We start from the raw sequence: 13,291 nt of genomic DNA, 5'->3' as shown, positions 1-13,291 counted from the left end.
AAGGCCCCTCCCTGAGGTTATATAAAAGGGAAACAATTGCCTGGAGAGCATTCAGAAGCTTAAATGTCTCGAGCTTTCCGGGTGCAGGTGGCACTCCTCAGTGACATAGCTTCCCTGCGAATCTCCCAGGGGACGTCCCCATTGTCATCCATGCATTTGTAAGTAACCCCAATAAACTCCTTGGTTCACTGAGGTGGACTTCGAATCTTTTCTCCTCCTCTTCCCTTTTCTGGGGTGAATAGACATTTCTGTACGTTTCTGGAAAATATACCACAATATCCCATTTTACTTCTTACCTCTCCCAGGCTGTTTCCTGGGATGCCCCATTAAACTATGTATATGCACACAATTTGTCCATATCTCCAGCTCCGCTTCTGGGGAACCAACTCCTGTTTCACTACAAGTGTCCAAGGTTTCCAGTCCTTTCAGTCCCTGGCAGACTTAGGCCATTCATTGGTCACCTTAAGAGGCACCCTCGCCAAGACATACACAGCTCACTAAGGAAGGTGAACCCATCCCTGTCCTGCTAGCTTGGGCTCTGAGAACAAAAACAGCAGACACAAGTATAATCTTGTCACATGGACAGTTTTTATGAGCTGAAAGCCTGGAGGAGGACAGGAGACACCGTGGTAAAGCAGCCATTCCTTTGAAAATAGATACACACACATAATCCAAGGGTAGGCATGGCTAAGTGTGGTTGGAATCAGACAGCTGGTATCTAGGGCCTCTGCAAACATCAGTGTAACCGGCTACACCAGGCAAGCTGGCAATGTATTTTCCAAGAAGCAGGAAGTATCCCAGGCACTGTGGGGTTATTTGGGTGAGCAGAGAAAAATACAGGGCAGCGTGTGATAGGCACTTGAGGCTCTGACAGGGACAAGCACCGGCCATGCCACTTGAGCCAAAGCCACCTGAGCAAAAGTTAAAATGATACATCACCACACGAACGCACGGAGACAGGCGCTTTGCCTTAGAAGCGGCTGTAAGCCCCGAACGACTGGACCAAGACTCTGGGTGAATTGCAGCTTCAACAGGAGACATTTCACAAAGGTAGTATCAGGTCATCTGGGGAGGCAGCGCTGGTGTGAGGCTAGAGTCACCAGGTCAGGGAAGAAGTGGACACAGGGGTCAGGGCACTCCCCACTAGGGAACTGTAGTACTGACTGGGCAAGGTCACTAAGTCCACAGCCTGGGGAAAGATCTCTGTGGATCAGGTTACTCAGCTGCACAATGCCACGCATGGCCCTGTTATCTTGGGTGGCACTGTAGAGAGAGTTACAATGTTACAATGGAGGAGAGTGTCTTTGTTGCCTCTGCTGTCCTTAGTTCCTGCTATAAAAAAAGCCTCCTCCCATTGCTGAGGCAATGGACACATACCTTCCCTCTCCTGTCTCGGGGCACTAAGGATGCAGAGCGCACTTCCTCCTGGGGTTACTCTGAGATGTTAGTGAGTCAGAGCGAGACAAGATTTAAAACCTCAAATGACAAGTACTGGGGTGTCATGCTTATTCCAGCCAGGCAGGGGGATGGGATAGCCAGTCTCCGGGGAGGAGGCCACTGTGGTCAGGTACGGTAGATTCTTTTCTATAGCCTCTCCTTTAAGAGTTCCTGCCAAGGGAGAAGGTGGGGGCAGTGACCAGCAGAGGAATTTTGGCCCTCAAAGATGTTGGTGTGTGTGTGGTTTCTAGGAGCTTCCTCCAAATCCTGCCTGCAACCTCCTCCCCACACACACACCATCAAACAGAGGCCTGACTGGAAACCAAGACCACAAATTCACAAGTGCAGTGTGAGCCAAGTGGGAGACTGAGCTTCCTTGGGCTCCAGAGTCAGACTCCCCCGGCTGAGTAGCCTTAATGACACAGTCTGCCTAGGGCAGGCGGTAGACCCAAAGGACACTGGACGCTCCTTTCTGTGTTACTGTGGCCAGTTGTCCTCACGCCAGTGAGAATGTCCAAGTGCCCAGAGATCTGCCAGTTAGGGTCAGCGGTGTTCAGACAATGCAAGGCTGAAGCTACGCTCACACACGGCAAGATCATGGCGCTGGAGAATGGTCAGTCAAGACACACCCAGCCCTGGTGTTGTGGGAGCTCTTCCAGTACTCCTTGCCAGACTCCCAAGGGACAGGGATGGCCCCTGGTGTGCCCACAGAGGTACTTCGTATGCATTCCATACAGCAAGCACTCTATAAAAGTGGTTTGGATGTCAGTACCAACCCAGGGAAAAGCCCCCCCCCCAGCAGTTTTTCAGCTGGGTACCTTTGAAAGAGCTGCCTTCTGGGTGACCTCCTTGGAAAGTGGTGGTGCCATTAACCCTTTTGCTTCCTTGCCTGCATATGTCTGTTTTCTGAGGTGTCCCCCTGTGTGTTTGACAGACAGAAGTTTCTCATAGATGAGTAACAACAAGCTTGGAAGCGGGCGCCTAGTAGAATCCTATCATTCTATAAAAAAATAAAGCAGGGCCTTGGAGGAAGACAGCAACTTGCCAGAAGTCACACAACGCAGTGGTGGCTGGGTTGGGTCCAACCCACAGGCTCCTCGGTTCTTGGCCCATGTTTTTACCACGAGAAGCAGTGTAGAGGTTGGCCAGACAGTCTCAGTGGGCATTTCTTCACACAGCGAGGGCATCAGTGTCCCTTTGACATGACCTGGAAAGCGAAGCTGGCCCAAAAAACTAAATGAAATGAGTTCAAGTTCACATAGCTTGCAGGGACAACAACGGCCCCTCCATCTTTGTACCACTTTAGTTTCTATGCATGTGCTCACTACCTAGGGCTCTGATCTTTCCCTTAAGGTCCAATTTTGGTCATCTGCTTGGCAAGCCAAGCAGTGGTTACCGAGGCTGCAAGTCATTGAAGTACCACCGGAGCAGTTTTTACGAATGCCTCTTGTTTGGACACTCCCTCCCCCAGTCCTTGGGTTACTGGATACCAGGGGATCTGCTCCTTGGTTCTATGGTCCTGGGAGGGTGAGTTCAGGCTGCAGAGAACAGCGGTGGCTTCTGCATCAAACATATTGCTGGGCTCTGGCAGCTGATGCGTGAATATAGTCTATCTCTCTAGGCAGCCCATAGAGCTAATTCCATGCTGGGCGAGAACTGGACTGCTCTAAGCCACGGCCATTGTCTTCTCCAGGTTTTGAGGTTCTGGGATCAAGCTCACGGGTAGGTGCCGGTTAGGCGGTCCAGTTTGCTCGTTGCTAGGGGAAGAGAGAAGTTCTAAAGTGCTCAGACATCATGTTAAAAGTTACTCAGAAGTAGAGCAAATCCAAGCTTACCAAGAGGGAGTCTGGGAACGTTAGCAGGAAGAAGTGTGTGAACTCTAAAATGCCAAGAGAAGGGAGGGAAGTCTCTCACTGTCTGAGGGCGCATCGGGATCGAGATCCAACGTTTTGACGCTCAGCCTGACCATTTTCCTCTCATGATGACCAGATAGGGGACACTACCCTTGCCATCCTGGAGAAACAAGGGTTGCTGGCCACGGAGCTGAAGTAGTGGGGGTTTTGATGGAGCAGGGGAGTTGACAAGTCTCTCCCATACCTCCTTGGGACCTCAGGCAAGACAGTCTAAATCCCTGTCCCTCTTGGGGACACTGATGCTAAGCCAATGCCCAAGATTTCATTCTGCCCCACCTGAGGTCAGGAGCTGTTTCTCCCCAGAGGGTGAGCTGGAAGCGGAAGCATTCATTGAAGTAGGGACTAGCCTCTTCAAAAGGGTCGCTCAGACAGCGAGGGACTCTCTGGGAAGCTGCAGCAGTGTAGCCGGGGGCAAAGTAGGACCTGAGGGCAGGGAGCAGAGCATCCAGGTCCTATTGGGCCTGTCTCTTGCCCCTTCACTCAGTGGGTGTTCTGTGAAAGCATCCCTGCCGCTGGCTCCCAATACAGACTAGAATCTTCATGGAGCTGTCCCCCAACCCACAGCCCATAACCCATGGGTTGGTTTAATCAAGATTTGTCTCACTGAAAAGGAAACACTGTAGGACTTCATATCAGGGGCTGTTTTTTGGAGACAAATATGACATGTTAAGACCTTAGAAAAAGGGGATTTTATGGGGTCCCCAGATTCTGTCTAGGGTCCTGGGCTAGTGTCCTTCCTTGGTGAGATCTAGGCACACTTCTGAGGAAGTGTGAAGGGGAAGGGGAGATACTAGACACTTTGACACCAGTTCAGGGTTATTACATGGTGTTCCCAGATTGGCAGAGGGTGGCCCATAGCACACACTTTAAAGTTTCAAGGCCTTTCTATCCCCTTTCGTGTCTAGACACATTGCAGCCAAACCTGTTCTGTTGCTGCTGTCAAGTTTTCTCTCTGCCTGAGAATGTGGTACGGCCACATCTCCACTATCCCAGAATGCAATGCACACAGAGGCCCCTCCGTACCAATGGATGGAGTCATTCTATCCAACAGTGGAAGGCATGGAAATAAGTCTGGCTTCTTCACTGACCCCTGTGAGCTTGCCTATTCTAGACTAGTTCTGCAGACTGCAATCTATTATTTTGGCTGGACAGGAACTATTACTGGTCTTGCCTGCATCTTCTTAGACAGGAAGCCAAACTTAGTACCTACCATGCAGTACTCAACTACCAGGAAGAATTTCTTGCAAAGTCTTGAGAGGGATGGTTCTTTGGTTGGCTTCCTAGTGGAAGTTGGAGCCCCTGGACTGTTACCATGGAGACACAAGCCTATCCCACAATGCAATAAACAGAGGAGGTCTTTTGGTGTCTGGAGCAAGCTTATGGTTCTGGTTGCTTATCTTTGATGGATTTTCTTATCTACCTTTTATTGGAGAGGGCTTTGCTCTCTCTCGTGCGCACCAACACGGTCTTTCTCCAGGGAAAACTCTCCCCCAACCCCGTGTGTGTGTGTGTGTGTGTGTGTGTGTGTGTGTGTGTGTTTCTCTTGCCATATCCCAGTAGTAGCGAGTTCTGGAGCTTGAAGGTCTGAATGGAAGGAATATTGGGGTCATTTAAAAATCTAGTAAACAGCTTCTCTCACCCTCCTGTTTTGCAGATGGGCAACGAAGGCCCTGATGGGACAGTGACTTATCTAAAGTTAGTAGGTGGTAGCAAGGTTGGAATTGAATTCAGGCCCACCCACCGCCAGTGTGCAAGGCTTTTTCTAGTAACACTATATTGGCTACACTTTCAAAAAGTTCCCCTACCAACTCAAATGGCCCGTCCCTCTCCCCCTCCCTACACATAATTGGGGTTGTAACAGAGCATATTGAACTCCAGGTTCTCATCCCAGTGTCTCAGGAGCACAAACAGCTGGCGGGCAGTGGCCTTGAGTGTACTTGGCGTGCGGCCCTCAGGCACCTTCTGCTGCTCCAGCCACGAGCTGGCCTTAGCAGCGATCAGCTCCCACTCGATGAAGTAGGAAGCCGAGCTGTGTTCCAGCCACGCGAGTGCCACTACGGTGGCCCACAGCTTCCCCGTGTGCTCCAACAGCAGGCCTGGCTCCAGGTCTGAGCTGCCTTCAGCTTCGGCCTCCAGGGGGTTGTCATCGTCGTAGGGTAGGGACGGAGAGGACAGACTGACGCTGTGCTGTGGACTCTGGCTCTTCGAATCGTGCCGGCGGGTGGTGAGGGACATTCGGAGGGCGATGAAGGGTGAGGTCCACTTGAGTTTCTCCATGGGGATTTGGATGGCATCGCAGAAGGCTTGGTTGAGCAGAAAGGCTCCCGAGGCCAGTTGCAGAGACACCTGTGGGCAGAGAAGCATCTCGGTGGGCTTCAAACCTCTCAGGCCATGGAGCTCCCTGCCACATGACGTCCAGATCCACATAGTCTGCTCGTTCACCTCCTCCTGCCCATTCTGCCTATTTTCGGGATACCCAAGTCAACAGGGCATGGCTTCATTTTATCCTTCAGCATTGTGGGTCAATCACTCTCTAAGCTAAACTCACTATCCTGGCTCCAAATCTGCCTCTCACCCTGTGGAGGCTCTGCTTGGCCACTGGGATGGTTGAGGCCTGTCCAGTAGACTCCAGTCTGCTCACCCCTATTCCAGCATGCATGCTGGTCACTCTCTACGTCCTAACAGGCTGCAGCCCACTGCCTGCCTTCTCACACGTTCCCTGCCTCTCTCTCTTTCCTCCTCCACATCTGTCCATCTGTCCTGCACTCAGAGGGCCCTCCCTCCACAAAGCCTAGGAAACACATCGGCTGAAGGCCCGGACCAACTTCCCACTTACTCAGTTTTCTATTAGACTAAGTCCAGCGTGTGATTTATAAAGCCCTGCATCACCTGCCCCCCTCTTTTTTTCCCTGCATTTCCACCCCTCAGCTCCATTCTCCAGATACCAAGCTATCTCCTCTCAAGGCCTTTGGCCATGACTCCTCAAGAGTCAGGTCTTGGCTCAACCACTGCCTTCTCCAGGAGTTCGTTCTGTCAGCACCCCAGCCTCAGGCTCCAGGGCCTTACCTGTATTTCCCACCAAAGCAACCCCTCACTGCTCCCAAGGGGTTGGATTGCCCGGTTCTTAGTCTGCCTTCCACTGGAAGCTTCATCCCAGGAATTACATTTATTTCCCCAGGATCTGCACTGAGCAGGCTCAGTTAACCCCTGCACAGCAACCATATAGGTAAGTGCTCAGCTGACCTGGACTTTTAGGGATGCCAAATGATGCCATGCACACACCTGGGTGTGGAGGGAAGGAGACCTGAAGTGATGTACCCAAACTCTGCCTCTCCTTCATGCGCCCCATGAACTCCAAGCTCAGGGACACGCAGAGGTGGTAGGACCTGCTCGCCTTGTTCCTTGACTCAGAGCTGCAGGCTGAAGAGCCAGGCTTCTCTTCCCACCGTGGCACCCTGGGCCACCTACAGAACCACTTTTGGAGATGGGCATGTTCTCAGGAAATGACTTTTACTCACCTGCGGGCCATTTCAAGGCTTATTTTTATGTACTGAGAGCAGGCAAGTGGATGAGGTTGTAGGACACTGCCAAAGTCCTGCGAATTTTTCAGGCAAGGACAGCCACGTGTAGAAAAGCCTCCTGACACGGGCACTGGCTAATACACACACCCCAAGCGGGAACTCCTGGCTGCTTCCTCTGCCTTGGTGTCTGCTTGCATGGGCAGTTCGAGGAAGTTCAGGATTTCTTTGGATAGGTGTACTGGGAGGAGAGCCCCTTCCCTTTGAAGAGGGGAAGGCATAAGCACGGGGGGGGGGTATTATCTGGGTAGGAGGGGTCTGAGGTCTGGAGCTCACCAGCGGTATGTAGTCCAAGCTCTGGCTGCCCGGAGTTGGCTCTGGGGTCTTGGCCATTGATTTGCTGAGAAAACCTTTGGCGGCTCGGGTTAGCAGCCTGGGCTTGTTGAGATTCAATCTGTGTAGACAGAAACAGGTTCTCTGGTCATGCCAGCCCTCTGGTACCTGCCCAGACGCTGCTGAAAGGCAGAGCCAGAAGGACCTAACATATGGTGTTTCTCAATCTCCTCATTGACAGCCAGGGAAATGGAGGCCTGGAGAAAGGGGGGCAGGTCCGTCCCTACCTCCTCCGTTAGCAACAATGGGGCAGTGAACGGGTCTGTGTTTTTCATGGCTGTCTATGGGTACTGTGTCCATCTGAGTCCAGGGGTGGGAAGACCCCAAAGATAGTTGTGACAGTTAATGCTGTCAACCTGACAGGCTCTACAATCAATGAAGAGACGACTGGCTCTCTGGGCTGACTGAAGAGGAAGGACCCACCCTAAATGTGGGCAGCACCATCCCATGTACTGGAGTCCTGGACTAAAGGAAAAGGAGAAAGCGAACTGAGTTCCAGAGTTCATCTCTCTCGGGGTCCTTCCTGCAGACGTGATTGACCAGCCACCTCACGTTCCCGCCTCCATGGCTTCCCCACGGTGATGGACTGCAACCTCAACCAGATAAGCCCAAGATGCACCCTCTGGAATCTGCTTTGCGTGAGTAAAATTTTCACAGTGAAGACACAAGTTACTATTTATTGGCCTTCCAAGGTTTAAAGAGACCCGGCCCACAGTGGTGGCTCTAGGTAGGGGGACTTTGCAGCACCCGTGGGGCAAGGCTGGCTCTGCCTTTGACGGGAAAAGGAAAGAAGCATCGTGTTCCCAGAGGAAATTCCACTTACTTGGATCCAAAGAGAGCCTCAGAGGCCTTCAGGGAGGACAGGTTGTGAGGAGGACCTGGGGAGTCACAGAATGACAGACTCAGGCTTGATGGGGGACCTGTCCACTTAGTCACCTCCCACCTGGGGAAACAGGCTATGAGCGGGGCAGGAGTTTACCTACGAATAGATGGCACCAGGATGAGAACTGATTGCTGGGCAGCTGCACCCCAGGTGCATGGGCAAGGGTGGCACAGGCAAGGGGCAAGTGACAGACAAGGGTGACATAGACATGGGACAGGTGCACAGACGAGGGTGACATAGACATGGGGCAGGTGAGCCTATAGGATTCTTGCAGGGAGACCCTGGCATCTTCTAGGAGGCGACAGTTTCAGACCAATGGCACCGTTTCTGGGTTGGACACTGAGCTGACAATCCTGCTGGAGGATGTCATGCTGGGTGCAATGGGACAATGGCCTTGCAACTGGAACTCTAGGCCCAACTCTGTCACCAACTTGCTAGGTGACGTCGGGCAAACTGCTTCCCCCAGTCAAGTCTCAGCTTCTTAGTTTTTAAACTGGGGCAGTCCTCTCCATCTCTGTGGCTGTCCTGAGACATCAGTGACATTCTGGGCACTCTGCTGGTGCTGAGACACCTCCCTGCCCCTGGTACCTCTCCTATTCGCCAACGCAGTAAGAGGTTCGGCCCCGGCTGCCCGCTTACCTTCTGCAGCTGTGTCCTTCTCATGGGCGGGGGACAGGATCTTATTGAAGGTTGAAGCAGGGCTTTCTTCTAGGGCTGCAACAGAGGATGTCAGGGGGCCTGAACACCCTTCACCCCTCCTTTCTTTCTACCCTGCTGGGCTCCAAGATCTAACACCCCCACTCACTAAGCAGTAGGCTCTTGGTAAGGTCACTTTGTCAGTTTACACTGTAAATTGGGGCTAAGGGGTCTTCCTGTGTCATTGGAAGGACTCAGTGAGACATGGCTCAGATAATGCTTACTGTATCATCAAGAACTCAGTGAAGCCTCAGACTACAGACCCCACAGGGAATTGGGGCAAGCCTGGAGTGGGGACTTCAGGATGGGAGTCAGATTCTGGGTGCGGTGGTATCTCTCAGGTCTATGCCCACTGAGATGTTCCTTCTAGGTCCCCAGGAGGCACCAGGAACATAGCCCAGACTCATCAAAAGGCTTTGAGCCTCAGTTTCCCTGTCTGTAAAATAGACATGAGAATCATGGTCCATAACCATCCTTGCTGTGATTTAAATGAGAAGTCTCTCCCACGGACCCATGGATTTGAACACTAGGCCCCCCAGTTTGTGGGGAAGTTTGGGGAAGATTACGGAGCCTTTAGCAGTCAAGCCTAACTGGAGGGTGCACGGCACCAGGTCGGGACTTGAGGTTTTGTATTCTCACCCCACTTCCTGTTCTCTTTCTCTTTTGCTGCCTGTGAGTGGATGAAAGCATCACCAGCCGACTTTCTGCCCCCCCTCGCCCCCACTCCCAGCCCCGCATCGTGTTTTCCTCTGTTCTTCTGACTCCACAACGGGCTCCTTCCCTCTGGAACCACCAACCACAGCGAACCCTTTCCTCCCTCAGTTGCTATTCTTGGGGTCTGTTATCACAGTGACAGGGGAGTCACCAATACCATGCTGAACCAAGGTGACGATGGTCAGGATTGTCACTTCTGGGGTCAGACTGAAGGGACAATCTGACAGAAGGGAGGGTCTAAGCTATAGAAAAGAGGTGCAAGAACCCAGGAGCACTGTGGCTGCTTTACGGGCACTCCTCACATCAGGAGTGGCCCCCAAACTCATGTTCTGGAAGTTGTAATGAATGAGTGAAGTACTAGGAAGGGGAATCTAGTCATGTGGTTACAGTCCATCATGGCGTGAAGTCACAGGGGCAGGAGCTTGAAACATCTAGTCACAGACATCCACAGTCGACAGCTGAGAGAAATAAATGCATGTTTGCTTGAAAAAAAAAAGAAAAGAGGTGCATGCACAAACACCTTCAGCAAAGCCTCAGTTTCCCCAGATGAAAAGGGGCTCTCATTGCCATAGCACTCAGTCCAAGGACAAGCTAGAGATGGAGTGGCTGACTGACTGAAGCAACCAGGAGGTGACCACAATGCCACTTAATGTCACAGTTCACTGCCAAACCCTAAATCCAAGCCTTGATTCCTGCACACACTGTCACCCTGAGTGAGTCACCTAACTTCTCGGGGACCCATTTTTCTCCTCTCTTGACCAAGGTGCCTGTGAGGGGTTCATAGTAGCGAGGAGAGAGCTGAGCACAAGGGGACCTCTCAGCAAGGCCGCTCACTGCCTTAGCTAGGGGCAGCGTAAGAGTTGAGGGGCTGGGGATGTGGGGCTTGAACAAAGGATGACCCGGAGGAAGAGGCTTGTGATGTCAATGGAAGCCTCTGCCTGCTGAGGGCTGAGATGTAGAGAAAGAACAGTTAGACAGGAAAGTTCCAGAAACTCAATGGCTGGGCTGGGTCTTGGGACACAAAGAGGCCAAGACATTGATTGTCCTTAATTCTGAAGAACGGCTCTGGGCATCCAGTACTCTAGTCTTTCTTTTACTATCTCTTCCCTCTGATGAAACATTCTTACAGTGTGGGTGGCTGACGAGGCTCAGGGCATGGCCTCTGGTGTCCTCCTCATGTTCAATGGAGGGTTGCAAGGGAAGGGGTTATGATGAGCACAGGCTCTCTGTGGAGAGCCAGAAAGCCAGGCATAGACACAGATGTAGAGTAGCCAGCCTGTCAATCAGCTCAAGGTCATTCAAAGGTCATGCCACAATTCTCTGAGCACCAGGCAATCAGGTGAAGGCTGAAAGGGAGCTGCTAGGAATCCAGAAAATGGCAGATGGTGGGACCCGGGTAGATGGAACGGCCTCTTTGCTCATCACTTGCTCCTGTTCGTTAGGTTTCCCAGAACTTGGTGTCTGGGAGAAGCCACAGGCTGGAGGGCTGGCAGCTGAGGGCGAGAGGGGACGCTGCCCAGGAAGGCCTTGGGGAAAGCTGCCTGCCCTCTCCTGCTTCCCAGCTCTGTACAAAGCTGTGTACTGGAGTTATACCAAACCCCTGTGACTACGCTAGTCCCCCAGAACCCGGGAGACTTGGCCTTGCCCTCTTTGCTTAAGGGTCCAAGACTGCAGACTCAAAGAGGGGCCCTTGAGGCCTTGGACATAGGGGTGCCTGTGCTTCTGGGCACACAAAATGGCATTTACCTAGGGTCTGGAATTTGCTGTCTCCTGCAGCCGAGGCGTGTTCTCTGAGCATTGGCTGAGACCTTCCAACACCAGAAGATGAGCCTTTCCACTGTCGGGTCAGGTTCCGGAAGCTGACCATTCGGAGCATGGCACCTTTGCGGAGGACAAGGAAGGTTAAGGCATCAGGTGGGCGTGAACCTGTTGGTTCCTGCCCTTTTCCCAAGGCTGACAGCAGCCAACAAATGGCTCTTTTGTCTTTCAGTTAACCTAAGGTAGGCAAGCGAGGCACAGCAGAAGACTAAGAGCCTTGGGGCCAGAAAGATCTGGGTTTGTACTCCAGCCCCATCCTGCACTAGCTGGATAGGATGTGAACTTTGAGCCTCAGTTTCCCCATCTGGAAAATGGAGATAACAATCTCTATCACCAGGTGAATATAACTGCTGACATACTGTGAAATGTCCCATGTCCCAGCCCCCTTCTCCTACACAGATCCTTGAAGCCCCAAGCACTGCCGATGGAAGGCAGAAGGATGAAGCCAACTCCCAAAAGCGTATTTAGGAGGCCACATTCTCAGAGGTCATTAGCCTATCTGCTGTTTCTTAAATCTAAGAGCTGTGTTTCTGGGAAGATGGCTCAGTCGGTAAAGCGTGTAAGGACTTGAGTTTGAGTCCCAGAACCCACGTGAAAAAGTTTGGTGTGGTAGTGCACACTTTTGATTCCAGTGTTGAGGAGGCAGAGGCAGGAGGATGCCTAGGACTCACCATCTGTCCGTCCATCCAACTAGCCTATTCACTGAGCTTCCAGCCAACGAGACTATCTCAAACAAACAGCACTTGAGGAACAACACTTGGGGTTGACCCCTGGCCTCTATACACACATGCACACACGCATGCACGAACACACACACACACCTATATGATCACACACCTAAAAATACACAAATAAACAGAAAACAATAGTCTCTTTGGGGAATACATTTGGAAAAGCTGTAGACCACAGTCTGTTCCCCGGCATCTTGATGTGAACCAACACTTTACAGGCTCTGAGACCTCCTGCAGCAGAGAAAACCTCAGGCTTTATTTAACCCAGGGTCCTTGAATGCACTTCCTGACTTGATATTTTCTATTTTTTGCACTAGACAGCTATTTACAGGCTAAGAAATAGGGGCTTTGGTTTCTTAGCACACATATGGGGAGAGCTGGGCTAGACTACAGGGCTTTAGGGTTTGGAATAAGTATCCTGGGTCCTCCATCTCTCAGGCCGACCACAGAGTCAGAGCTGGGTGAGGGGAGAGAGGGGAGCTTCCCTAAAACAGGAGTGAGAATACAGCCTCTGGTCCAGCTTTGGTGGACTGAGCTGGAAACGGGGAACTGGAAATGGGGGGTCATTTTGGAAACACACATAAGGAAAAGGGCAGGGGAGAAGAAAAAGGGGGGAGGAGGGCATGTTTGGTTTCTAAATATCTCCCTGGAGGTCTGGTCAAGGGAAAAAAGAACTGTAGGCCTGAAGCTGTAGCTCAGGGGTACAGTGCTTGCCCAGTAAGCCAGGCCCTGGGTTCCATCCTCAGTAAGACTAGCAAACAAACAAACATAAAATAACCAAGGACAAGGCCCTGAAAATGCCAAGAAAGTAAAATTCAGAAAAGGAAAACCCCAGAGTTACTAAAACAAACACAAACAAACCATAAAAAGTGTCCCCTACACCAGCTGTTCTCATCCAGGGGGTCAAGACCCCTTTGGGGGTCAGATGACCCTTTCATAGGAGTCGCTTATCAGATATCCACATTACGATTCATAATAGTAGCAAAATTACAGCTATGAAGTAGCAGTGTTAATAATTTTATGGTTGGTGGATCACCACATGAGGAACTGTATTAAAGGGTCACAGCATTAGGAGGGTTGAGAATCACTGGTCTATACAGACACACATAGACATCACATACATACACAGAAATGCCACAGATACACACAGACATTATAGATATACACATATTACAGACAGATACAGAA

General features: G+C 51.5%; 1 protein-coding gene across 2 annotated transcripts in view; it reads right to left on the bottom strand.

Annotated features, from left to right (window-relative positions):
- Window positions 1-569: 569 nt before the first annotated feature.
- Vwa5b1 (von Willebrand factor A domain containing 5B1) overlaps window positions 570-13,291 on the bottom strand; it is a 68,005-nt gene continuing 55,283 nt past the window's right edge. For both annotated transcript variants that reach the window (XM_005353381.2, XM_026782060.1), the window contains exons 19-23: window positions 11,301-11,435; window positions 8,784-8,858; window positions 8,085-8,139; window positions 7,205-7,322; window positions 570-5,696 (exon numbers count right to left, since the gene is read on the bottom strand). In XM_005353381.2, the coding sequence (XP_005353438.1) occupies window positions 5,187-5,696; window positions 7,205-7,322; window positions 8,085-8,139; window positions 8,784-8,858; window positions 11,301-11,435 (893 nt within the window). In that variant the 3' untranslated portion in view covers window positions 570-5,186. The remainder of the gene's footprint in view (window positions 5,697-7,204; window positions 7,323-8,084; window positions 8,140-8,783; window positions 8,859-11,300; window positions 11,436-13,291) is intronic.

This window comes from Microtus ochrogaster, chromosome 10 (genome assembly GCF_000317375.1).
Source record: "Microtus ochrogaster isolate Prairie Vole_2 chromosome 10, MicOch1.0, whole genome shotgun sequence".
In the NCBI taxonomy this organism is placed as follows: domain Eukaryota; kingdom Metazoa; phylum Chordata; class Mammalia; order Rodentia; family Cricetidae; genus Microtus; species Microtus ochrogaster.
The sequence above is the reverse complement of the archived record's forward strand: the minus strand, read 5'-3'. Positions and strand labels throughout refer to the sequence as shown.